We start from the raw sequence: 24707 nt of genomic DNA on the forward strand, positions 1-24707 counted from the left end.
TAAATCCTGATGCTGCAGTGTCGTATCCTCATGTATTTAAATCCTGATGCTGCAGTGTCATATCCTCATGTATTTAAATCCTGATGCTGCAGTGTCATATCCTCATGTATTTAAATCCTGATGCTGCAGTGTCATATCCTCATGTATTTAAATCCTGATGCTGCAGTGTCATATCCTCATGTATTTAAATCCTGATGCTGCAGTGTCATATCCACATGTTCAATTGAAAAACGTACACGTACGTCACTGTAGTGCATCGTTTACTCGTTGAAGTTACCAGGTCAAGACAGCGTTTTGAATATGCCGAGGCTCAGTGCTGGGCAGTGGTGAAGCACAAATGATGAATAACACGTTAAACACACTCCACTTAACTACAGTACAGCCAGCAGCCACACAGCACTCACGTTTGCAAAAGTTCAACACGACTCGCGTTTGTTCGAGTCCCGCGAGGCTGAACACCAAAATAAGCCTGGTTGCTAGGAGACGGCTGTCAACACGAGCGGGCTGTCCTGCGCGTACGGCTGGAGTGGCAGCTCTGAGATTTACAACAAAATACATTTTAATACGATAAGTGAATATTTGTTGATATTTCTTTGGGGTAATGGTTACTGGTTGAAAGGTTTGTCTAGCCCATGTGTTTTTATTTGTCTTTTTTTTATTATTTTTTTTTGTGATTATTAATATGTCTATTCGAGTCGAGTTTTATTTCCCGCTGGTCCACATTTAAAATGTACAAGGCTTGCGTCCCAAACGTCATGAAAATATATTTTTTTAATCTTTTAAACTTTTTGTGTAGTTTTTAAAACGTCTTCTTCCACATGCCTTCAGTTTTGTACACTGCAGTTATATATATATATATATATATATATATATATATATATATATATATATATATATATATATATATATATATATATATTCCTTTTCAGAAAAAAAGATGCAAACTTTCTTTAGCACAGAAGTAACAAAAAATATACCTTAGGCCTACTAACGTTATTGCACAGTTTAGTGGAGCACAGGGAGGTATGGTAAAGTATTTCACTGTGTCTGCCCTCCGTCTGTCTGTGTTTCTGTGTGTCTTTGTACAGTTATGCATGTCTGATTGTGATGAAACTGTTTGGCCCTTCTTTAGCTGAGTTATTGACTGCATAATCAGATTGCACAGATTTCTGTCAGTTGTGAATGAACTATAATACATAACAATATATTATTATTATTATTATTATTATTATTATTATTATTATTATTCACAGTTTATTATTATTAATCATATTATTATTCCCAGCTTCCTAGTGGATCCTCTTGTTGTGTTGTTGAACGCTGCCTCCCCCAGTACAGTCAGGATGGACAGCCCCAGCCTCTTCTCCCACACCAGCTCCCTATTACCAGAGCAGGAGGGTCCCGCCGTCCCAGAGCAGGAGGGTCCCCATGTCCCAGAGCAGGAAGGTCCACGTGTCCCAAAGCTGTCCAGAGTGTTAGTGGACAGCAGGGCAGAGCCCCTGCTCCTCCCCAAGTCCCTGTGCATCCTGCAGACCCGCAGACACACACGCCTCCAACGGCAGCTGCTGCGCACCGCCAGCTCGGGACTCACCTTCTCCCAGGATGTGGTGAGGGACAGGGGCCCCTCCAGCCTGCCCTACAGCCAGAGGGACACCCGGGGGCTGTTCGACCCATCAGGACTCCTGGGTCCCCCAGCCAGGACCAAGCAGAGGGGCGCGCCCAGGATGGACACCCCGCGACACATGCCGTGCCACCTGTGGACGGGAGACCGGGCAAAAAGGAGGGACCCTGATAGCAAAGCAGGCCCTCGGGGGGTTCCACTGGTCTCGGAGCAGGACAGGGAAACGGGGAGGGTGAAGGAGAAGGGGAATGAGCAGCCTGCTGTTTTCCTCACGGAGCCTGATTCGCCCCCTCACGGCCGTGTCTCTGCCGGAATGGTAGCGTCGTTGGGCGCCATCGATAAGGACGGGGTCCGGGATCAGTGGGATGAGCTCCTCCTGGCTCAGATCTCAAAGACCACGGCGCAGGGCGGGCACGAGGCCAGGCGGCAGAGCCTCCTCCGGGGCTGCTACGGCTCCTCCAGCGCCACCGACCTGGTCCCAGAGGATCCTATGAACCCTGAGGACTTCCGCGACTGCAGGGAGCTGCCCCCTGGCTCGGGCATCGAGACTGTGCAGAAGGCCGTGCCAGAGACACCCCTCCCGCTGTACTACAGGCAAGCGGGGGAGGAGGGGGAGGGTCCTAGTTACAAGATTTAAAGTAGTGCTAACCCCTTTTGCATTTTCCTTAACTCTTGTTAGCAAGATATAAAGTACTGCATCCTGGCAGCTTTGCTGTGAGTCTCACGGTCTGAATGTAGCTGGACAATTCAAGTGAGTGCATACTGCAGGTACCAGTAAACAGCAGCAACTCTCACCCCTCTCCCCTGCCTCAACCCCACCCTCTCTCTCCTCTCCAGAGCCCCTGGGTTCTCCCGGGCCCAGACCCAGTCCAGCGAGCCCGGAGGCATTAACCTGACTGCAGACACTCTGAGAGTGAAGCACCTGCAGCCCCTCCCTCCCCCCCGCCTGCAGGACAGTCTGAACCCCCGGGCTGGGGCTCACGTGTACAGCACAGAGAACCCCTTCGAACAGGAGCTGTACTCAGGTAACACTGCCTGTGTGTGAGTGTGAGTGTGTGTGTGTGCGTGTGCGTGTGCGTGCGTGTGCGTGTGCGTGAGGTCTACAGCACAAAATACCTCTTTGAGCACTGCCACAATGCCTGTGTGACTGTGTGCTACTGTGTGTGTGGCATGTAATAATAATAATAATAATAATAATAATAATAATAATAATAATAATAATGTCATTTTTATGTTTTCATGTTCAGAAAACTTTCAAAGACTATGTCAGTAGCTACAAAAGCAGTGCTGGACCTCAGTGTGTGTATTCCGCTGAATGCTTTGTGTTCGTGACTCGTGCCTCTGCTCCGTCTCTCTGAATCTCTGCAGGGATCTCCAGCCAGGTGCACCAGCGGGATGAGAGGCGCAGGGACTGGATCATCATGGAAAACACCTCGGAATACCGCAAGAACCTCCAGGAGCAATTCCCACGCGCCCCGGAGCAGTGGAACAAAGCAGGGGGCGCACGGGAGACAACCCCGAAACGTACAGGTCAGGGTTAGGGTGTCCCACGGGGGTGGGGAGGAAAAGCGGAGAGTTCAGACAGCGACCCCTACTGGTCAGATGGAGACTTCCCAGACACACAGACATACACTGACACAGATTCACTGACAGACTCAAACTGACACTCACACACACACACACACCCTCTCAAACACTTACCCAGCTCACTGTCTCCCCCCCAGGTGTGCTGAGGCCAGTGAAAGGAGGGCGGAGGTGGCTGGCGCTGCCCAGCCCAGCTGACTACACAGAAACCGGGCTGAGACCCCCGGACACAAGCTGGCCGGACACAAGACCCGTCTACACCCGGACCCCACACCGCCCCCTGCAGGAGCTGTCGGGGTGGCGGTACACCGTGGATGAGTGGAGGAAAGCCTGGAAGCACAGTGAGGAGCTGTCTGTACACAGATACACAGACCTCTCTCTCCCTGTCTCCCTGTCACACTGTCTTCCTGCCCCCTCCTCCTCTGTTTCTCTCTCCACTAGCTAGAGGAGAGCCTGTGTTTCAGTGTTATGAGTGTGTGTTTGTGAGGTTGTGCATTGTGTTGTGTATTGTGTGCTTGTGTTATGAGGTTGTATATTGTGTGTTTGTGTTGTGAGGTTGTGCATTGTGTTTTCTCCGTAGTGACCCGCTGGCAGGATGTGACAGTGGAGGGACTGAAGAAGGACCTGACTGACATGCACTGCCATGTCCGGGTCATCGCCATAGCAACCTGCGCATCGGGAGCGGTCAACCGACCCAGTCCTGAACTTAATCCCTCCAAGGAAGGTAAGTCTTACCTCTCTCTCTCTCTGTACAGCATATGGCCCAATATGTTTAGAACTGGATTATGATAATACACTCTGTCAAAGGATTTCTACTTGCAGTGTTGCTACTGATAGGCTCCAGTGTGACTGTGACTCTGATCATCATGTCCTCTGGGCTGTGTGTCCTGCTTCCTTAGCAGCGCTGAGGGGCGGTATCCAGGCCATGACCGCGGAGGTGCAGCCTGTCCCAGAGGAGCTGCAGCCCCTGCTGAGGGCCGCCCTCGCCGACCCCAGCGACCGTGTCCGCTTCGCAGCCGCGCTGTGCCAGTACGCCATGGGGGCCGGCAACGCCATGGCCAGGGAGATACTGCAGGGGGCGCTGTCAGACAGTGAGCAAGCAGAGAGAGGGCAGCAGAGTGTGATGCAGTGTGAGTGTGATGCAGTGTGAGAGTGTGATGCAGTGTGAGTGTGTGATGCAGTGTGAGTGTGTGATGCAGTGTGAGTGTGATGCACTGAGAGTGTGATGCAGTGTGAGTGTGATGCAGTGTGAGTGTGATGCTGTGAGTGTGTGATGCAGTGTGAGTGTGATGCACTGTGAAAGTGTGATGCAGTGTGAGTGTGTGATGCAGTGTGAGTGTGATGCAGTGTGAGTGTGATGCAGTGTGAGTGTGATGCTGTGTGAGTGTGTGATGCAGTGTGAGTGTGATGCACTGTGAAAGTGTGATGCAGTGTGAGTGTGTGATGCAGTGTGAGTGTGATGCAGTGTGAGTGTGATGCAGTGTGTGAGTGTGATGCAGTGAGTGTGATGCAGTGTGAGTGTGATGCAGTGTGAGTGTGATGCAGTGTGTGAGTGTGATGCAGTGTGAGAGTGTGATGCAGTGTGAGTGTGATGCAGTGTGAGAGTGTGATGCAGTGTGTGAGTGTGATGCAGTGTGAGAGTGTGATGCAGTGTGAGTGTGATGCAGTGTGAGAGCGTGTTGCTGAGATGCTGTGTGATCCCGTCTCTCTTGTGGAGCTCCATGTGACACCGGTATGTGCTGCTCAGGTGCTCTGGGTCGGGATGCAGACAGCTGGGCAGCAGCTCAGTGCCTGGCCCTGGAGGGGGAGGGGAGCGCAGCGGTGGTGCAGAGGCTAATTTCCCAACTCTTCGATACGGACGTGGAGGGCGACAGGGAGCAGGCTACTGCCCTGCTGGCCAGGCTGACCAACACCACGGTGCGTTATACACGGGGGCACATTGTGTATGAACATTCCTGCCATTCTCTCAGGCCAGTCCTGATGCCTAATAATATGGAAAACTAACTGGTCTGAGTCTGCTTTACTCCCCTCCCCTCATCTCTCTCTCTCACAGACTGTGGTGCGCTCCCTGCTGGCAGAGAAACTGAACAGCGGGAACTGGAGGGAGCGGACCCTGTCCTGCCACACCCTGGCTCGTCTGCAGGGGTCCTTTAATAAGGTACCAGCCGGACTGAGGTTCAGTGTGTGTGTGTGTGTGTGTGTGTGTGTGCGTGTGTGTGTGTGTGTGTGTGTGTGTGTGTGTGTAATCAGGATCCCGTGTGTTCACTGTCCTCTGGGCTGTGCTCTCTCTGAGTATGTGTTTGTGTATTGAATAGTCTTTGTGTCTGTGTGTATTGAATAGCCTTTGTGTTTGTGTGTATTGAATAGCCTTTGTGTTTGTGTGTATTGAATAGCCTGTGCATGTGTCTGCTGTGCTCTGTGTTTAGGACCTGACTAACAAGCTGACCTTCCTCATGTGGAATGACTGGCACAGTAAAGTGCGCCAGGCTGCAGCACAGACACTGGGCAGGATGGGGCTGGGCAAGGAGGTGCACGATGAACTGAGGTGAACGAGGGTGCAGGGGCCAAAATATATTAGGCACTCAAATTTCTGTATAATTAACCTAAATGTTATTTTAAAGTTTGACTTTTGCAGCTGTGTGGGTCTGTGTTTTCTAACAGTATTTATTTATTTATTTTCTGTGCGTGCGTGCGTGCCTGTGTGTGTGTGCGCGTGTGTGGCTGTGTGCGTGTGTGTGCGTGCATGCGTGTGCGTGTGTGTGGCTGTGTTCCAGGTCGAAGTTGTGCGAGGACTCCCCCTGTTGGCGTGTAGTGGCGCTGTCTCTCTTGGCCCAGCTGGGCATCATGACGGCCAAGCTGCTCCCCGCGTTTCTAAGCTGCTTCAACAATGACTTTGTGGCCGTGCGCCAACAGGCCTGTCTCACAGCTGCCACGATGCGCATACCAGACGAGCTGGTGAGCCCACACTGGAAACACTGGTCTGGACTGGGAAACCCAGCAGAAATGAGAAGCTAGTAAACACTCAATAGCACCGAATTTAGAAATCCAATGACATTATATTCAGTATCTGACTACATTCAAATTGAGCAGCGCTAAAAAACACACACAGTGCTAACTCTTTATTTTGCTACGCGCATTGGGAACTGGGCTGAGATGCTAGTATAGGACCTGTCCATGTATTATACTGCAATAATGATGCTGCAACAAGAAAACGGAGCGTACAGAAAAGATCTTTGTTCCTGTCTCCCTGGTTCAGGTTTTCAACCAGCTGCTTCGTATGATGCAGAACGAGCCTGTCAAGGAGATCAAAGCCAGTGCCATTCACGGTACGCACACTCAGGGTTTGATTTGTCTGGGTTACTGTGGGTCAGTCTGTAGTGTGGTGCTGATGGCTTGTTCCTGGGACTGGGAGCTCTGAGTTGCTGTAGAATAGACTGGGTGCCTCACACAGGTGGAAGTGTGAGGTACTGATAGCTTGTTTTAATTGTGTGTTCCTGGGTTACTGTGAGCTCTGAAGCTTGCAGTACGAGGCACTGATTGCTTTCTTGTTTGCTTGTAGTGCATTCTAGGTTCCTAACACAGACCCTTATGAAAGTTTACTGCTGTATTTTTGCAGCTTTTCCCATTGTTATACTGTCCATTGTTTACCCAAGTTTTCCATGTTTATTGATATACTTTACCATACTTCACTATTCTTCACAATGCTTTCTCTGTGCTTTATTACACTTTGCTGTGCTTATGCTATGAGAAAATTGTGTGTTCTCCCGGCCGCTGTGGAGCAGACTGTAAGCCTCATGTCTGCAGTGTGCAGTGTGTGGTACTGACTGACTCTCTGTGTGTTCTCCCGGCCGCTGTGGGGCAGACTGTAAGCCTCATGTCTGCAGTGTGCAGTGTGTGGTACTGACTGACTCTCTGTGTGTTCTCCCGGCCGCTGTGGAGCAGACTGTAAGCCTCATGTCTGCAGTGTGCAGTGTGTGGTACTGACTGACTCTCTGTGTGTTCTCCCGGCCGCTGTGGGGCAGACTGTAAGCCTCATGTCTGCAGTGTGCAGTGTGTGGTACTGACTGACTCTCTGTGTGTTCTCCCGGCCGCTGTGGGGCAGACTGTAAGCCTCATGTCTGCAGTGTGCAGTGTGTGGTACTGACTGACTCTCTGTGTGTTCTCTCGGCCGCTGTGGGGCAGACTGTAAGCCTCATGTCTGCAGTGTGCAGTGTGTGGTACTGACTGACTCTCTGTGTGTTCTCCCGGCCGCTCTGGGTTAGCCCTGGGGCAGACTGGCCACGTCACCCCCGCCCTGCGTGAGCTGCTGCTGTGGGCACTGCACCACGAGGAGGAGCCCGTGGTCCGCTTCGCTGCGGGAGATGCCATCATAGCGCTGAACCTGACTGGGTCCGACCTACAGGACCTGCTGCTAGACCGGCTCAGCCTAGAGCCCCACCTACTGGTCAGGAGGTGGGTGTACAGACTTCATTTCATTAACCCCTTAAGGTACACAAGGAATTAAGCGGTCATTCAAATGGTTTCTTCATTAAATACATTTGAGAGCGACTGAAGTATCACCAGGAGGAAACTGACAAGTTGGATGACCAGAACCTGCCTGTCTGTACATTTTAAACCTGTTCTGTGCACATCATTGCAACAATAAGAAAGGTATCATCATTGTGTCTGTGGGACGCACGTGCCCCGTGTACCTTAAAGTGTTAAATGGTTCATAGCTTACGAAATAAAGTCTGTAAATCCTCCTGTCTTACACTTCAATTCAACGTGTTTTTCGACACACACACACACACACACACACAAAAAACGTAAAATGAGGTTAGAAGCGTTTTGAATTCTTTAGGAGATATTAGACGACATTGCAGTGAGTAATATTCTTCGTTTGTTTTTTTCTGTGATGTTTTAGGAAAGTCGCTGAAATCCAGGCCAAACTCGGCTTCAGCCAAGAGGGGAGCAAGAACTTGGTCCACAAAGTCAAACAGCAGGTAGCAACTCAATGCACTGTGACCAACCTGAATCAGCAGAGAAAATATAGGACTTTTATTATAGGAATCGTGGACCTTCTTACTGCTTTAGTAGGTTACAGTCGAGGCATTGGGAGGGTGTGAAGTAATGTGGTCTAGTGGTTGGAGCAGAGACTGGAGTGTCTAGTGGTTGGAGCAGAGAGACTGGAGTGTCTAGTGGTTAGAGCTGAGAGACTGGGAGTGTCTAGTGGTTCACGCTGAGAGACTGGGAGTGTCTAGTGGTTTGAGTGGAGAGACTGGGAGTGTCTAGTGGTTGGAGCAGAGAGACTGGGAGTGTCTAGTGGTTCGAGCGGAGAGACTGGGAGTGCCTAGTGGTTGGAGCAGAGAGACTGGGAGTGTCTAGTGGTTCACGCTGAGAGACTGGGAGTGTCTAGTGGTTTGAGTGGAGAGACTGGGAGTGTCTAGTGGTTGGAGCAGAGAGACTGGGAGTGTCTAGTGGTTTGAGTGGAGAGACTGGGAGTGTCTAGTGGTTGGAGCAGAGAGACTGGGAGTGTCTAGTGGTTGGAGCAGAGAGACTGGGAGTGTCTAGTGGTTGGAGCAGAGAGACTGGGAGTGTCTAGTGGTTGGAGCGGAGAGACTGGGAGTGTCTAGTGGTTGGAGCGGAGAGACTGGGAGTGTCTATTGTCTAGTGGTTGGAGCGGAGAGACTGGGAGTGTCTAGTGGTTGGAGCGGAGAGACTGGGAGTGTCTAGTGGTTCAAGCTGAGAGACTGGGAGTGTCTAGTGGTTGGAGCGGAGAGACTGGGAGTGTCTAGTGGTTGGAGCAGAGAGACTGGGAGTGCCTAGTGGTTGGAGCAGAGAGACTGGGAGTGTCTAGTGGTTCACGCTGAGAGACTGGGAGTGTCTAGTGGTTTGAGTGGAGAGACTGGGAGTGTCTAGTGGTTGGAGCAGAGAGACTGGGAGTGTCTAGTGGTTTGAGTGGAGAGACTGGGAGTGTCTAGTGGTTGGAGCAGAGAGACTGGGAGTGTCTAGTGGTTGGAGCGGAGAGACTGGGAGTGCCTAGTGGTTGGAGCAGAGAGACTGGGAGTGTCTAGTGGTTGGAGCGGAGAGACTGGGAGTGTCTAGTGGTTGGAGCGGAGAGACTGGGAGTGTCTATTGTCTAGTGGTTGGAGCGGAGAGACTGGGAGTGTCTAGTGGTTGGAGCGGAGAGACTGGGAGTGTCTATTGTCTAGTGGTTGGAGCTGACACTGTGTGTTTAATGGGGGCTGTGTATTAACCCTTGCAGGTCCACAGGCTGTGCAGTAAGCGCATCATCACTCAAAAGGTGCTGAGGCTGGAGGAGTTAGAGGAAACACTGGTACAGAAGGCATTACGAATCGACCTGCGCACTCAGCCAGGCCTGTCGGACGATCCCAGAGACATAGCCAGGCTACTGGGGGACTGCTTCCCAGGTGAGCGGTGGGGTGGGTTGGAGGAGTTCTTCTTGTAGAAGGGGTGGATTCACATTCCAGATGAATTAGTTTCAAGAGTCACACATTTACTGATTATGATTCAGGAACTTCTAAAACACAAACCATTTTACACTGCAATTACCGTGACTCTTTAAAATAGTTTTAAGACATTATTTATTTACCTGTATGAGCTGCTCTGAAATGTGTTATTCTTTATTATCCCTTGTATAATCAAGACAGGATCAAATAATAAAATAAATAAAATAACTTGTATGACATTGCCAGATATAATACAAGCGTTGTAATTCTTTCCCAGCCCGCAGTCCACCCAACTCTGCACCCCTGCAGCTGGAGTCGGAGCTGCCCTTGTACGACACAGAGAGTCAGGTAAGCAGCTCTGCAGTACACCTGCATCGCCAACACTATACACAGAGACTGCAGCAGATTACGGTTTTCATACATATTTGGTTCAGGGTAAAAGAACACAAAAACAGCCCTAACAATGGCATTTCATTTTTGGGAGGGGGGTGGTGGGGACACACGGGACACCTGCGTTACCAGGAGTGGGAACACAAGTTTCTTTCAGTATTACTACATATTCTACGGTTGACGGTTGTGGTTTGGCTCCTGTCTAACCCCCCTGTCCTTTCAGTCTCTTTCAGACACTTTCAGGTCATCCAGCGCAGCCACTCGAGCGAGCTTCGCCTCGCCGCGCACGCCAACGCTCTTTTCACATGACACTGAGGATGAGGAGGCGGAGCCACAGCGACCAATCACAAGAGGACGTGCAAAATCCTTCAGATCCTGCGGGCAGTCACATCATCGGCCAGTCTCTGGCAGCGCTGTCTCATTATCACAGGGACACAGCCGCCCGTCATGTGACCTGGAGGAGCAGGTTTTATAAAGGCTGTCCCCACCCTGATAAACTGCATTTCCAGCAGGCTCACTCTTTTGTAATTTGTAATAAAAAATATCTATATACACATTATATCATAGCTTTTATAATGGAAGGTGGTCACTGTATCCACATAATTGGTAAATAAATACATCTAAAAAACATTTTTTAAAAGGAAATGTCCATGCAAGCCCGAATGTGAGAGGGTTCAGCTATGCACTGGATGAATAACCATTACATTCGGCTTCATGAATCTGTAAGCTAGTTTTTTGGGGGGGATCCGAGCTGAAACAAACAGTTTAACAGTTAGAGAGGCGCAGAGATAAAGACTGGAGTACCCCCTCCCTGCATTAGGAGATGCAGAAATGATTAAAGTCAAGGTACCCAAATCTAAAAGAGTTTTATTAAATACAAATACATTGCATCTCATTCTGCAAACATTCACATTCAGCAGCAGCCAATTCTACCTACTACCATATCAAGCTCACTTCCTGGAATACAAAAATAGAAACTTGTAAGAACGTTAAGCTAAAAATAGGCATGAAAAAGAAATGCTTTTATAATGTCTTGTTAATATACATTTAAATGCAATGTAACACCAGGCAACTGTTGAAGCATCTAGTCGATGACAAGTGGCTCAGATGAATAAAGTTTAGATTGTGTTCCTTGAACTTTGCATACTGGGGAGAGTTGTGGAAAACCTCCATTACAAATTGTTTCAACAAAGGAAAGTGCCTGAAAATCGTCTCCCGTTTCCTGAACTTAAAACACCCATTAAGCCCATTAAACACCAGGCAACTTCCAGTCAATTTCCGATGCAATTTAAGCTACTTATTGTTACACGTACTTAAGACATCTGTTTTAAAGTTGTATGAAAAATTCAGCTGCGTTTTTTCGCGATCCTTCCTGGCGTCAGCAGCGCTGGGGGGCTGGCCTGGACCCCCCTCCACTGCAGAACTTGTTCGGAGAGCTCCTCCATCTCACTAACCAGGGAGAGCAGCCGGGCCAGACAATTTTCCTGCAAGGGGGGGGGGAAAGAGAGAGAGAGAGAATGAGAACTCCACTGCCCTACAACAATAGCACTGCCCACCACAAGAGGGCTAATGCACCATTCAGAAGTATTTTGACAATTTGGATTGTTTTCACTCCTTGCTATATATAATCAATAGAGGAGGGCACTCACCAGGGTGGTTACTGACTGTGCGACAGAGGGGGCAAAGCGCTTGGCCTGCACGCTGCTCTCCAGCCGCTCGATGAAGTCGATGGCCAGGCCCAGCATCTCCACGACGTACCTGCATAGAGGGAGGGGGAGTCACCACTCCTTCCAGGTGCATTGCCATGCTTAAACAAAGCCGACTCAAGTTAGATCCCACCCCGCAATGCGTTGCAGTCTTAATTTGTTTTTACTGAAATAAATGTGGTGCCATACTTGCTTGAGGGGAGAGAGAGAGAGAGAGAGAGAAGGTATTACAGATGGAGGGGGAAAGAAAGCAAAGAAACCAGAGGGGTGGAGACAGAAAGAAGGGAGAGAGGCAGACCTATCCTTTATAAAGACCTGCTCACTAGAACTGGCCCCCCTGTTACAGTGCACCCAGGGTTGAGGAGCGGTGCCGGGGGGCGTACCTGTGCAGGCTGGCCTCCACGGGCAGGTTCTGCTGGCACAGCGGCTTCATGAGTCTCTGTCGCAGGCTCCTCTGCTCACGCAGCACCCCCTGCAGGTGGGAGGTGAACCGCTGCAGCGACTCAAACTTCTGGGCTGGAGTCCAGGGAGACAAAACCTGGGGATTAGAAACCATGGTTCCACGTACCACCTCCCACAGTACAATCTCTATTGGGGCTACAGATCTCCCATTGTCTCTTCATAAAAAAGTCATACTACTGTTAAACAAGTATGAGCTTTTATTCCACTCACACACAGGAGTAGAGTTCAACCAGGTCCTATTTTATCATAATCGTAAAATAAAATTCTCATGTGAAACCCGCCTTTCAAACCTAGCTTAAGAAATGCCACTCGGTGGTGTCAACCCCTATAATGAGAACCCCTGTATATAGTGGGAACGCTGCGTGCTCTTACCCAGGTGGAATGGGTGCGTGACATCAGCTCCTTCCCGTTCCAGCCTCAGCAGCTCCACCTCCAGGCTTTTCTAAGAACAACAACTCAGCCGTCAGACAGGCAGAACAGCAGCTTTAACACAAACAGCTATTGTAGCTATGGGCCCCTTCGTGTATTTCTCATAAGGTCCAGGGAATTATTTTTTCTGTCTTGATATTAACTCATCTTACTCAACAAAAGGATATTAAAAAGCACAATTATCAAAGGGCACAAAGACGGAGAGGGAACCACAGGGTACTAGATTGTTAGGATTTTAGTTACTGTACATTCACACTGCGGTATTCATGATTAGCTGCTGCTGCTGTGGACAACACCTGACAAATCTGCTAAAAAAAAACAAACAAAAAAAAAACTTCTCTATTTTGTTTTTATGGACCAAACATCCATTTTCTGTACCTGCTGTACATAAATCACAGATGGAAATAAGACTCCTATTGCATAGCAGTGTCCCTCATTCCAGGTTTTAAAAACGTGCCAGATAACAGTGTATAGATAGCAAGCGCAGGTGTGCCTTATTAAACTCATAGTAAAACAGTGGGAGTCTTATTTCTATCCTGGTTACCTGGTCGATCTCTCTCCTCACAGCTGCAATCTGCTCAGCCTGCTGCAGCTGAGGAGAGAAGAGGTCGGGATCCTTCGGGACTGAGTCCAGGGTCTCCTGAAGAGAGAGATGAGCGAGGCAGAGGGGAAAAAAGAGAAACACATTCACTTAGTAACTCTCCCATCGAACACAGTGCCAGGACTGGGAGTAGCAGTTCCAATCCCGATAGGTCTGGTCATTCTCAGCGTCACTTTCTCTACATCCCCTGCAGGGAGGACAGTCGGTATAATATCCAATCAGCTCCCGAGTTCATTATGTATTTGTGAACATGGTTCTGAACTCACCTGAGACAGGACGCCTGCAGCGACACACCTCGCCATGATCTGAACTCACCTGAGACAGCACGCCTGCAGCGACACACCTCGCCATGATCTGAGCGACCCCGGTCAGCGGCTGCGCCGGCGCGTCCCACGGGTTCATCCTGATGCAGGGGACTCCTCAGCGGGGTCGCTGTGCGAGGAGAGGCGGGGCAGAGAGACAAGTGTTACTGCACAGAGGCTCGGTGGCTTTGCTCCGTCCCAGATGGCACCGACTCACACAAACAGCACGCACTGCCTGGGTTCCAGTGATCACTCCGGATCCGGTCCGGGTTTCACACCCAGCCAATAAAACCGTTTACAGATTCCAGATTAAATGCATTGCTGGCAGCACTTCCATTTCCAATATTATAATACCGTGTGGTGTACCCTCGAGTTACAGCGAGCGTGTTTGACGGACTATTCTCAAAGTCAAACGTATTCATTGAAACAATTCAACAATAACGAGTTTCAAGTATCCGAGTTCTCCGAACTTTGAAAACAGAAAATATAATAGCCTCCTTTGTTTACGCAGACTATCGGCTCGCTGAATAAAAACACCAATTCAAATTCAAACTGGCTTTATTATCACGACGTGTTGCCAAAGCATTTCAACACACACGTTACAGAAACTAAACTATAATGTTAATAAAATAAAAAAACACGCATATTGGTTTTAATTGTGATTCACCTAGAGTAAAAACATTATGAAACAGACACTCACTCACAGATTGCGTGTTAACTTAGCCTGCGTTTCAAAACAATCCCGCTTCACGGCGCTCGCTGATGATGCACAGAACCAGCGCCTGGTCCCTATTGAAAAGGACGCGATATGGAAACAGATTGAATTGTCGCGAATCTGAGCATGCGCAGATCTGTTTCGTTAACCCTTCCTCGGCGCGCATGCTTTTTTTTTTTATCGCGACAGCGCCCCCTTTCGTCGCGAGTGAGAGCGCGCCTGCGCACAACACCCTTCCTCTTCAGAAATAAAACAGTAAGAGAATGAGCTGGAAGGCGGGCTGAAGTTAGAGACGGAGAGGCAGCTGAAACACGGACATATTCTGTTCACGAAGCACATTTACATGGAAACAACAGGTCAGTAATGTTTACGTACTTTTAAAAGGGCAAAGCGGACTGTTCTTTTGTTCTCTGAAAAGTAAATAAAAAATTAAAGTCTGCACACGCTGCTCGAGTGAGCGGCGGTGTTGTGTTTGTTTGGACTGGGCCTCTGTTTTTACGCTGTTTGGTTTTCGAAAAAAAAAAAAAAAAAAGAAAAGAAAAGAAAACAATGAATTAATACCAGGTTACGTTGTGGGTTATGTCGACGCTTGTGTTTAGGCTTGCTGTTGGAAATATGTTAAAATAAAAAAATATAATTTTAACTAATGAACTTTCACGAGGTCACCCAAGTGTGCGGCGGCGGCGGTGTTTATTGCAGCCCTCGGATGGGAGTGACTAGCCGTCTTTCAAAGCGGTTACATTTTGTGGCATTTAGACATTATTGTAAACCACAAAACAAGTGAGAATGATTATAGTTGTTTTACGTTCAGGCTCACAAGTTTGATTACCATAAAAATACGTACTTTCAATCTATAGTGAGTTAAATCTTAACACCTGTAATTTAACTTAGACTGTTTTTGTAGATCTAAAATGCTATGCATTTATACAAGTTTGCCGATCTGCTGTCCAGCAGTTTGTGATCAATTCCTGTTACCTTTTAATCAACACCTCACGAATCAACATTAGCAGTATCCTGTTAAAATGAGATTCTCACAGTGGCAACAAATTACTGAAACTGAAGTCGCTGTTGTAGTCAATTAATCTGGCTTCACATGAAAGCGGGTGAACGATAACCAATGGCGTTTCTAAAATACCAGTTCCATATAAAGGTATTGGAATCGATCGCGACCCTGTCTGTACTTGTGTAACGTGCCCTTGTAGTCTAGTTTGGGCTTCGTTTATTTTGTCCTAATCTGGTGGTAGAGTTTAACGCTCCTATAAATACCAGAGGCATTTCTCACCACTCCCACGGACGTTTGCAGCTGTTTCTGCTGAGCTGAATGGCTGGAGTTATTGAGTGAGGCAGCATACCTGGCTCGGTCAAGTGTAATAGATTTAGTTAAAATCAATGTGTGTTTGTTTACTGTTTAATTTCATTAACGTTATGAACTTGTCACTGCAGGTTACATAAAAACAGGCTTGGGCTCGAGTATTGCAACTGCGACTACTGGGCAATTTCAGGTTCTGGTTTTGAAACTTGTCAGGTCCGTTACAAACGGTATTATGGACATATCTCATTGGGAGAGTATTTAAAGTTCATTTTGAGTACATGTGTTTTTCACACCAAACTCATTGCTTTTGCTTGAGTTTTCTTAAAGCTTGAACTCGGTGGGCACTGTTTGCTTGTTCTTGAACCAGATTGTCTCTTGTTTCAGGGCAGGCACTTGGAGGCGAAACCGCTGCACCGATGACGGCCATACCAGATTCAGATAACTCAGAGGATTGTGAGCCCTCGGAGGCCATGAACATGGTACACCCAGACAACCCAGAGAACTCTGAAATCACAGCCCTTCAAGAAGACCGATCAGTGGAGTGGGCGCCTGAGAAGTCACCAGACAGTCCTGCAAACATGGAGCTGGAAAGCTCTCCTAAAGACGTTTCAGAGGACGCAGATGCCAGTCCTGAAGCCAGTGGAGATGCCACCGCAGGTCTGTCCGAAGCAGAACACTTTGACGTTCCTTTTCCTGCAGAGTATGAGAAATTCTGGAAAGTGGTGGAAGAGAACCCGCAGGATTTCACAGGATGGACCTACCTACTGCAGTACGTGGAACAAGAGGTGAGTCTTTGCTGACAAGAAAATTAATAAGAAGAAAAAGAAACTAGTAAGTTTTGATTTTGGGGATCCATTTTTGAAATTGTAGCAATCTTTTTTTTTTTTTTTTCTTTTGGATTTTAAAATTATCACCCACCCATGGTATAGTGGTGCTGAAATTTATGATTTCATTTTGGCTTTAGTTTTTTCAAAGACTTTATATGTTAAGCGACCTAGGACATAAGCAAATACTAAACTGAAAATGGAGTGATTGTTTTCTGAGCCTCAATCCTGCTGATATCTAAAAAATATATTGTTTTGCATTACTCAAATAAAATATACCGAAACTGCCTTCAAATACTTGTGTGCCATTAAACGTGTCGTCGTCACATCTTCATACACAGTATAAATGCAGGTTCTAAAAGGTCACTTTTGATGCTGTTTGCAGAATCACCTTGTGGCGTCCAGGAAAGCGTTCAATGCCTTCTTTTCACGCTATCCGTACTGCTACGGCTATTGGAAGAAATATGCTGACCTCGAGAAGCGACACGGCAACATAAAAAGAGCTGAGGAGGTAAGCCGTCAGTTCAGGAGAAAGTAACTTTCAAACACACCTACTGGAAAACGAGACGCAAAGCAAAAGGAGAAGTAAGCCTTGCATTTGATGTGAGCGTGGTGTGTGCCTCTTGTATTAAAAGCAGGCTCGGTAGCTATACCTGTACTTTCAAGTTTACTTCAGCACTTTTTATAATGAACTTAAATTCAGGCATGCTCCTTGCTTTGTTCATCAGTGTTTCCAGTAGCTGTCTTTTAAAGGCTGCAACTTTCTTTTTCCTGTTTGTGTGGGCTTTTTATTTTTTATATAAGCTAACCTTTTCTCTCCTTTGTTGACAGGTGCATTAACCTGTACAGTTTGTCGAACTTTGCAGTGATAGCAACTGCGTTACCGTACATGCAGCTTAAACAAGTACGACAGGGCAATTTCTATTTCAATTTCAAAATATTTACATAATAAAATGTGGATGGCAGTTGTGTATATTTGCTACGTTTTATTGCATTTTTGGTCAGACGCTGTCAGGGATGTTCTAATGGGTCTGTGCCGTATGGTCTGTACCCCAAAGCCTTACCCTCAACCTGGTCAGAAAGCAGGAACCTCCAATCTGTGAAGATTCAAGACCTCTACTCCCCGTGGAGAACAGAACATTGCCATGTTCTTTTCAACCTCCACCTAATGGTAATGGCAGACTATTTAAACACAATTCCAAAGTTATTTAGCTTTTTTTTTTCTAAAGGTTGACCGGAAAAAATACATTTCCAGTGTTGGCTCTCCACTGGAGGCTTGGTGCTTGCTTGAAGTTCAGCGCCCTGTGGCGTGTGTTGTTCTCTCTAGGCTTACCGGCAAGGACTCCAGGAGATCCCTCTCAGCGTTGACCTCTGGATTCATTACATCAACTTCTTGAAGGAATCGTTGGACCCCAGTGAACCAGAAACAGAAAGCCAGTTACGATCGTAAGATTGTGTTTGGTTTGCTTTTTCTTTTAATAGTAATGTTTCCAGAAGAAGACCTGTTGAGATTAACGTCCAGTCTGTCCTGCTTTATTCAGTAGCAGGGTCCAAAGACAACGTGTAAAGCCTCTGTGCCTTTCCCCTCCAGAGGCCTGGGTGGTATTGACTGTACTTCGGCCCCCAGCTGCACATCGCAACTTGAAAATAAATAGTCTCAACATTTCCATTTATTGAAATTCATGGAAACGTAGCAGTATTACACTTTAAATGAGTGAGGTTCTTTATTAATTTCCAATGTGTGTTGCTATTGGATCTATACTGCAGTAGTTAGGAGTTGTTGTTGTTGTTGTGAGACTGGGACATGCTGTTGCTAAGTTAACCCTGTAGTCTTAGATGTGGCTGGACCTGTATAAATGTAGCCTGTGCTTATTCAGGCAGGCAGCGAGTCCAAGTTGTTTCAGGTTACGAGTGGAACAGCAGCAGCTGAAACGGTTGGATTAATTTGCATCCTTTGCATTCCCCAGCGCTTACGAACACGCGGTGCTTGCAGCAGGAACGGACTTCCGCTCGGACAGGCTGTGGGAGGCATACATCAACTGGGAGACGGAGCTGGGAAACTTGAGGGAGGTTACTGCCGTCTATGATCGCCTTCTCGGGATCCCTACACAGCTCTACAGTCACCACTTCCAGAGGTGTGCACAAATTTCACCTGGTCGGGTTGTTTTTTTCACTTATTCTTGAAGGCATCTGCAGAGGTAATTCACCAGCTTTTAACTGAATGCTTTGTGACTGTCACATGTGCAGTTTAATATCTTGGTTTCAAACTCAAATGAGTTTTTTACACAGATGCAACTTGTTTATCTGCTGTAGGATGAAACGTTCTGTGAAAGCAGTAAAGCCATCATACAGATGAATATATATATTTTTTTTAGATTCAGAGAACATATACAGAACAACTTGCCAAAACAGTTCCTGTCGGTAGATGAATTTGTCAAACTGCGCAGAGAGCTGGCCAGTGTGAATGGGCATGGGGGAGAGGATGCTTCACCGGAAGACGACATCCCCCCTGGTATAGAGGACATCACCGATCCTGCAAAGGTAATGGAGATGTGGTCGATGCATACGCTTTGTAAGCAGGTCTGTTATGTGTTTTTATGTTCGGTTTTAAACCTACTCATTTTGAGAGACCATTTCAAAAGCTGGATGGTGTCTTCAAGACACGCTCCAGAGTTTATGGACTCTTTGAGTGAAATAAAGTATGAACGAAAGATCCATTGAGCTTCAATGGAATTGTGAGAGCACATCTTAATCGTCTTCACTTAAATTGTCTATTAGCGGATTTACTTGCTATCGTGCCTTTTGACCTGCAGCTCGCATGTTATTTTCTATATTTTATTCTATGGATGTGTCTTTGTTCCTATGAAGGGTTGTGAGACATGTTCAGTTCACATTTATAGACTCTTCAAGCATCATCATTTGCTGTGTTAGTCAGTTGTATCTGATGTACAATACCAAACGGAGGGTTTAAAAAAAAAAAAAATTCCAGCCATACAAAGTGCATTTTACCTACTTGCATGTGTTTTTGAAGTAGGACATGTCTGACCTTGGGATTTCTAATAGCATGTGTCTTGATATTGTAGCAATGAATTAGAAGTCGTGCCACTGTATACCAGACAGTTCAATTTAATAACCATTTATTTCAAATTTGTTTGTTCCTATCCTTGTAGCTTATCACAGAAATAGAAAACATGCGTCACAGAGTTATTGAGTCCCGGCAGGAGGTTTTCAACCACAATGAGCATGAAGTCAGCAAGCGGTGGACGTTTGAGGAAGGGGTAAGCTACTTCTGCTGTTCGGGGAATACTTTCTTACTATAGGACAATATTGTGGATATGAATATTTGTAAATCGCAAGCACATTAGTATAGACAGATAGTATTTCTTAAACACATCATGTTGTGATTGGCTAATTTACCAGTCCTAGTAAAGAAACAGCTGATTGTGATTGCTGCTTTTCTTAGACACTGTGGAGAACAGCAATCCACACAAACCCAAGCAGCTGTTTCTTCACTTGTTTCACTCGAATGGTAAATCAGCCCGATCGACACCAGTGACCCTCCCCTGTGGAGAGCTTGGTTTCGAGTAGTTGGTTTGATTTGAATAATCGGTTTGCGCCACTCTACCAGTTAAACATTAGGCTCTTGTTTTTGGCTCAGATTAAGCGCCCTTACTTCCACGTAAAGCCCCTGGAAAAAGCCCAGCTGAACAACTGGAAGGAGTACCTGGATTTTGAGATTGAGAATGGGACCCCTGAACGTGCGGCTGTTCTGTTTGAGAGGTGCCTAGTAGCCTGTGCCCTGTATGAGGAATTCTGGGTCAAGGTAATTGCACCACTGGATCGGGTTTCTGAATATTTTGATCTCCTGAGTAACTTTTTAATTATGAGCCATATAATTGTAATGTTGATCTGTGACTATCTGTTGTATTAGGGGATGGTCTGCTTGCCACCAGATTTGACTGCTGCATTTGCCAACTACGTTGCATCTCTTCGTCCTCCCTTACAGAAACTAATCTTAATGGGTCGATGAAGGTGCTGATGGGTTTAAAACAATTTAAAATGTTCTGTAAATGTATTTTGCTGCCTGGAGTTGAAAACAGAGCTGTACTTAATTTAGTTTCTCTTTTTTTTGTCTCTGTTTATTTCTTCTGTATTGTTTTTAAAGTATGCCAAGTACTTGGAGAACCACAGTATTGAAGGAGTAAGGCATGTCTACATGAAAGCATGCACTGTACATCTGCCGAAGAAACCTACGGTTCACTTACTCTGGTCTGCCTTTGAAGAGCAGCAAGGTAGGCTGAATTGTCTTCCTTTCATTTGATGTAACTTGGTGTTATTTCTTGGTGCTGGATTGTTGTCCCGTTTCACCTTCCTGTTCTGGACAGTGTTCCTCTTGTTTGGCCCCGGTCTGCTAACTGAGCTGATCCACAAACCTGTTCCTGTTCCAGGGATTGAGATGAGACTCCCATTGCAGTTTGATCCATTCCTGGTTTTACACCTGAGCTTGTTACCTATACACTTTGGGTAATCAAGCTTGTAGTAAAACCTGAAATGGGTGAAACTGCTGTGCAACAGGAGTCCTATTTCCATCCCTGCTCTACTCTTGAACAAGCTGAATTTGTCTGGGTCCGAGTCTCATGAAATTATGCCGTTTAGACTTATTAATTCTAGGCCTGTTTTTGGTTTTATTTGTTACAAAAGCAGTACATGTTTCCTGTGTTTAAATCTTTTTTTTTTTTTTTTTTGGGGTGGAATTTTCAATGCAAGCTTGTATACCTGGAGGAAGAGTCGAGTCCTCATAACTGTGTGGGCCATCTTGAGTCCATGAAGGCACGCTTTTGACAGATCTACTCCCATTAAATGTATACTTCTATGTGCTTCTCAGGAAACATAGAAGAAGCAAGGGGGATCCTGAAGACCTTTGAAGAGACCGTGCCTGGGCTGGCCATGGTCCGTTTACGAAGAGTGAGCCTGGAGCGGCGCCATGGAAACCTGGAGGAGGCGGAGTCCTTGCTGCGGGAAGCCATCAAGAACGGCAAAACGGCGAGCGTGTCCTCCTTCTACTCCATCAAGCTGGCCCGCCTGCTCTTCAAAGTGCAGAAGAGCTTGCAGAGAGCCAGGGAGGTGCTGCTGGAGGCCATCGAGAGAGATGAGGTAAAAAGCATCCTTGCACATCTCGCTGCTGGAAGTCAGTTAGCGAGAGGCTTGTATTTTGGGTTAATGGTTTGCACATACAAAAAAATAAATAAATAAATAATGGAACCGGCTCCACCGGTTTGCCTGTGCCATCACTCATTGTTGCTGTTGTCTGTGTTATTAATTCACAGAGCCCCAAGCTCTACCTTAACCTGCTGGAAATCGAGTTCAGCGGTGACCTTAAACTAAACGAAGAGCACATCCTCTCCTGCTTCGATAGAGCAGTCAACAGTTCCCTGCCCGTGGAGACCAGAATATCCTTTTCTCAGAGGAAGGTGGAATTTCTTGAAGACTTTGGCTTTGATGTCACCAGGTATGTGTCTGCTTTTTTTGAATTTAGAATCAACAGCTGTAAAGGAATGATTTTGCTTTAAATCTGTCTGAACATCCAGTACTTTGTGTCTTATCTCAAACATGAGGGATAGATGGAGAGACAGATGTGTGTGTGTGTACACATTTTATTTATTTTTTAAAGCTGAACATAATCCTTAGGTTTGATTTTTTTTAGTTATTCACCGTTCAGTAAAACCTTAAGAAAATTTGCTACGGTTTGGAAATGCAGTAGTTTGGCACAGTTTGAAATGACACTTGCTGTTCTCTACCTTCCTGTGTTGTGGAGCTGTTGTCTTTGTGTGATCGTGAAGTCTTTTCTAACTTGATATTACAACAGAATTAAGCTTTTTATTTTTACATTTTTTTCAGGCTTATGACTGCATATGATGAACATCAAAGTCTGCTAAAGAAACATGATTCTTTGAAAAGAAAAGCTGAAAACGGGTAAGTAAAGAGTAAGTCTTGTTAAATACCTGAGGGTATCAAAATTGGCGCAGACAGAAGTGTTTTCAAATATTTGAGAATCATGTGTAGATGCAGGTCATTGAGCAACACTGATGGTAATATTTAACTGTGACTCACTGATCATTTGTACACTGATTGGGGGGGGGGGGGGACTTTTCGATTCATAAAAGTTTCAGCACTATCGCCCCCGGTGATATTCTTGGCACATGGGTGCAGTTTATAGCACCTACCACAGCAGGAAAACCTGCTCTAGCAAAACAATTGCTGTATACGATTGGAAAGTTATGTATTGCTCTTGTGCAGTAGCTTCAGTGATCCTGTGAATTACTCTGCACACAGTTGACGCATCGACACAAAACAAGTCGCCAGTTATTTTTTGAAACGACCCTGTGGCATAAAACCTCATTGTTATTAGCACTTGAATGAGAGGCGGAAGAGAGTCTTGTGGTTTTAATATCTCTACCAGCCCGTTTTTTTTTTTTTTTCTCGTATACAGAATCTCTGTAGAAAACTTATTAAATTCAACAAATGGATTGCTACGATTGTGAACAATACGTTATCTAACCAATCTTTACGTCCAGAATTTGTCTAACTAATAACCAGCAGCTGTAACTTCTCAACAATCCAGACTCCATCCACCCTCGCACCAGGACTGGAATGTAATCTGATCTCTGTGCGCAATCCACCCTGATTGAATTAACATTATATTGTCTTTCTCAGCATTAATGAAATGTAACTCTTCTATTTTTGCTTAACCTGATTTGGACCTTGAAATTCCCCTAAAAGTACAAATGTTTCTGCACGTGTCTCATACTTCCCAAAGGAGTGGAATCTTTCAATTGCCCTGTGCACTCTTCATGCGCTGATGTCGCTTATACTGCGGTGGCTAGGAAAGTTATAAATACTTAGAACAAAAATTCAAAAGAATTGCAGTGCATGTTAACTTGGTAGCTGTTTCAACACCACCACAGACACCATTCGCTGTCTCTGTTAATGGTAATGTCCTCCTTAGTGCCCAAGAGCCAGAGGAGAAGAAGCAGCGTGCAGAAGATACCACGGTGGAAACTGGACAGATGATGGGAGGTGACATGCAAGCCAATCAGTCTGCATACAACTACAGCAGCTGGTACCAGGTGGGGCTCTGCATGCTTGCTGTTGCTGTTATCTCACTATCAGAAGAAATTGTGTGTGTGTGTATTTTCTTTTCATTCGGTCAGTGGATGCTCTGAAGCACAAATATATACATGTAATTTCTGCTTCTGAGCGAAAGAACAGTTCCACTGTTGAGACCGTTGTGTCATCTAGCCTGTCAAATTTTCAAGAATAAAAACTGTTGTGATTTTGATCAACATATACCTGAAATCCCAGCGATTCATTTACAATAGTAACTCCTTTTTGTTTCTTTAATTTCTCCCGACAGTACAACTACCAGAATCCATGGAGTTACGGACAGTACTACCCACCCCCTCCGACATGATCTAAATTCAAGAGGACTGATGCATTCAACGTGTCTTTCATGTCTTTTCACTTCGAGCTGTAATGAGACACTGATATGACATCAGGGATATGAACTACAGGAAAGGGGTTGAGAGTATTCCAAGGTTTCTTAACTTATTAATGTATGAAGTTATTTTTCTATTCTGCACACCAGCTTCTATAGTTAGTATTTCAGGAACTTTGAAATCCCTCATATATATTTTGTTTTCTCTCCAAGCTTACCTGTAGATTTCATCCTTTGTTTTCCATGAAGCATGTTTTCTTCAATAAAATGTTAATGAGGGTTTTTTGTTTTTTTACTGTGACTTGATGGTTCTTTAATTTCATAATAAAAATGAAATGATGGTTATCTTCAAGGTTTAATCTTGTTTCTTATTTAAAAAAAAAAAAAAAAAAAAAGTTGCCATTAACAGATTGATTGATTGTTCTACAAATTCTATGCCTTTTCTCTCATGAACAGAACATCACTTTTGTAGCAGTCTTCCAAACCAAGTGCTGTGCATCTAGTTTATTTTAAATCACTTGACCCTAACCAGCATACTGGTATAGGCGGTGTCCAGGCATCTGGCAGATCCATATCCTCGATGCAGCAGCTGATCTGTTGAATGGCGCCAGGCCCTCTAAAGAACGGTTTCCACTGACCAGATCTGTTCTGGAAATGGTTCTTGACAAGCATGCTGTTTCATTGGGGTAGTCCCTTGTTTCCCCTGCCAGTTCATTCATATTTCAAGAAATAAACTGAGGGAACACGAAGCTGCTTCGTGGCTTGGGCCTTGGTTTCGGGAGACGAGGTTTCATGCCACTGCATGGCACACCAAGGG

The 24707-nt window shown here is 46.1% G+C and overlaps 3 protein-coding genes across 12 annotated transcripts; 2 read left to right on the forward strand and 1 right to left on the reverse strand.

Annotated features, from left to right (window-relative positions):
- The first annotated feature begins 78 nt into the window (after positions 1-78).
- Positions 79-10812, forward strand: LOC117418010 (HEAT repeat-containing protein 4-like). Of its 2 annotated transcripts, none has more exons than XM_058988069.1 (17): positions 79-571; positions 1286-2215; positions 2459-2646; positions 2990-3151; positions 3346-3546; positions 3786-3929; positions 4105-4296; positions 4953-5122; positions 5259-5363; positions 5632-5750; positions 5980-6160; positions 6462-6531; positions 7468-7657; positions 8109-8187; positions 9450-9615; positions 9932-10002; positions 10268-10812. In XM_058988069.1, the coding sequence occupies exons 2-17, from the start codon at positions 1344-1346 to the stop codon at positions 10517-10519; spliced, it is 3162 nt and encodes a 1053-aa protein (XP_058844052.1). In that variant the 5' UTR covers positions 79-571; positions 1286-1343; the 3' UTR covers positions 10520-10812. The 2 variants fall into 2 exon arrangements, with proteins under 2 accessions (XP_058844052.1, XP_058844053.1); XM_058988070.1 differs by having other exon boundaries at positions 4108-4296.
- A 79-nt stretch (positions 10813-10891) lies between these two features.
- On the reverse strand, positions 10892-14418 carry LOC117418516 (HAUS augmin-like complex subunit 2). 9 transcript variants are annotated; one of them, XM_058988075.1, is made up of 8 exons: positions 14249-14418; positions 13586-13674; positions 13509-13536; positions 13186-13278; positions 12585-12654; positions 12134-12266; positions 11694-11802; positions 10892-11528 (listed from the first exon to the last, which is right to left on the reverse strand). In XM_058988075.1, the coding sequence occupies exons 2-8, from the start codon at positions 13642-13644 to the stop codon at positions 11391-11393; spliced, it is 630 nt and encodes a 209-aa protein (XP_058844058.1). In that variant the 5' UTR covers positions 13645-13674; positions 14249-14418; the 3' UTR covers positions 10892-11390. The 9 variants fall into 9 exon arrangements, with proteins under 9 accessions (XP_058844058.1, XP_058844056.1, XP_058844059.1 ...); XM_058988073.1 differs by having other exon boundaries at positions 13186-13281; XM_058988076.1 differs by having other exon boundaries at positions 14245-14418.
- Positions 14419-14477: 59 nt separating this feature from the next.
- Positions 14478-24242, forward strand: LOC131697642 (pre-mRNA-processing factor 39-like). The gene is made up of 14 exons (XM_058988071.1): positions 14478-14615; positions 15956-16356; positions 16781-16906; positions 17723-17841; positions 18363-18530; positions 18771-18936; positions 19566-19673; positions 20054-20218; positions 20561-20687; positions 21281-21549; positions 21723-21904; positions 22294-22368; positions 23402-23522; positions 23810-24242. Exons 1-14 carry the CDS (start codon positions 14603-14605, stop codon positions 23864-23866), a joined length of 2097 nt encoding a protein of 698 aa, XP_058844054.1. The 5' UTR covers positions 14478-14602; the 3' UTR covers positions 23867-24242.
- Positions 24243-24707: the final 465 nt, after the last annotated feature.

This window comes from Acipenser ruthenus, chromosome 15 (assembly GCF_902713425.1).
Source record: "Acipenser ruthenus chromosome 15, fAciRut3.2 maternal haplotype, whole genome shotgun sequence".
Lineage (NCBI taxonomy): Eukaryota > Metazoa > Chordata > Actinopteri > Acipenseriformes > Acipenseridae > Acipenser > Acipenser ruthenus.

What these genes read in the sequence shown, in the direction of transcription:
- LOC117418010 (XM_058988069.1), top strand. Translation starts at nt 1,344, where the DNA reads ATGGACAGCCCCAGCCTCTTCTCCCACACCAGCTCCCTATTACCAGAG. An exon ending in CCCCTCCCGCTGTACTACAG is followed by an intron (nt 2,216 to 2,458) that starts GCAAGCGGGGGA and finishes TCTCCTCTCCAG; the next exon opens with AGCCCCTGGGTTCTCCCGGG. An exon ending in ACTTAATCCCTCCAAGGAAG is followed by an intron (nt 3,930 to 4,104) that starts GTAAGTCTTACC and finishes CTGCTTCCTTAG; the next exon opens with CAGCGCTGAGGGGCGGTATC.
- LOC117418516 (XM_058988073.1), bottom strand. Translation starts at nt 13,644, where the DNA reads ATGAACCCGTGGGACGCGCCGGCGCAGCCGCTGACCGGGGTCGCTCAG. An exon ending in GTCGCTCAGATCATGGCGAG is followed by an intron (nt 13,537 to 13,585) that starts GTGTGTCGCTGC and finishes GATCATGGCGAG; the next exon opens with GTGTGTCGCTGCAGGCGTCC. An exon ending in GTGGAGGCCAGCCTGCACAG is followed by an intron (nt 11,803 to 12,133) that starts GTACGCCCCCCG and finishes CCCTCTATGCAG; the next exon opens with GTACGTCGTGGAGATGCTGG.
- LOC131697642 (XM_058988071.1), top strand. An exon ending in TACAGTCACCACTTCCAGAG is followed by an intron (nt 18,531 to 18,770) that starts GTGTGCACAAAT and finishes TATTTTTTTTAG; the next exon opens with ATTCAGAGAACATATACAGA. An exon ending in ACTACAGCAGCTGGTACCAG is followed by an intron (nt 23,523 to 23,809) that starts GTGGGGCTCTGC and finishes TTCTCCCGACAG; the next exon opens with TACAACTACCAGAATCCATG.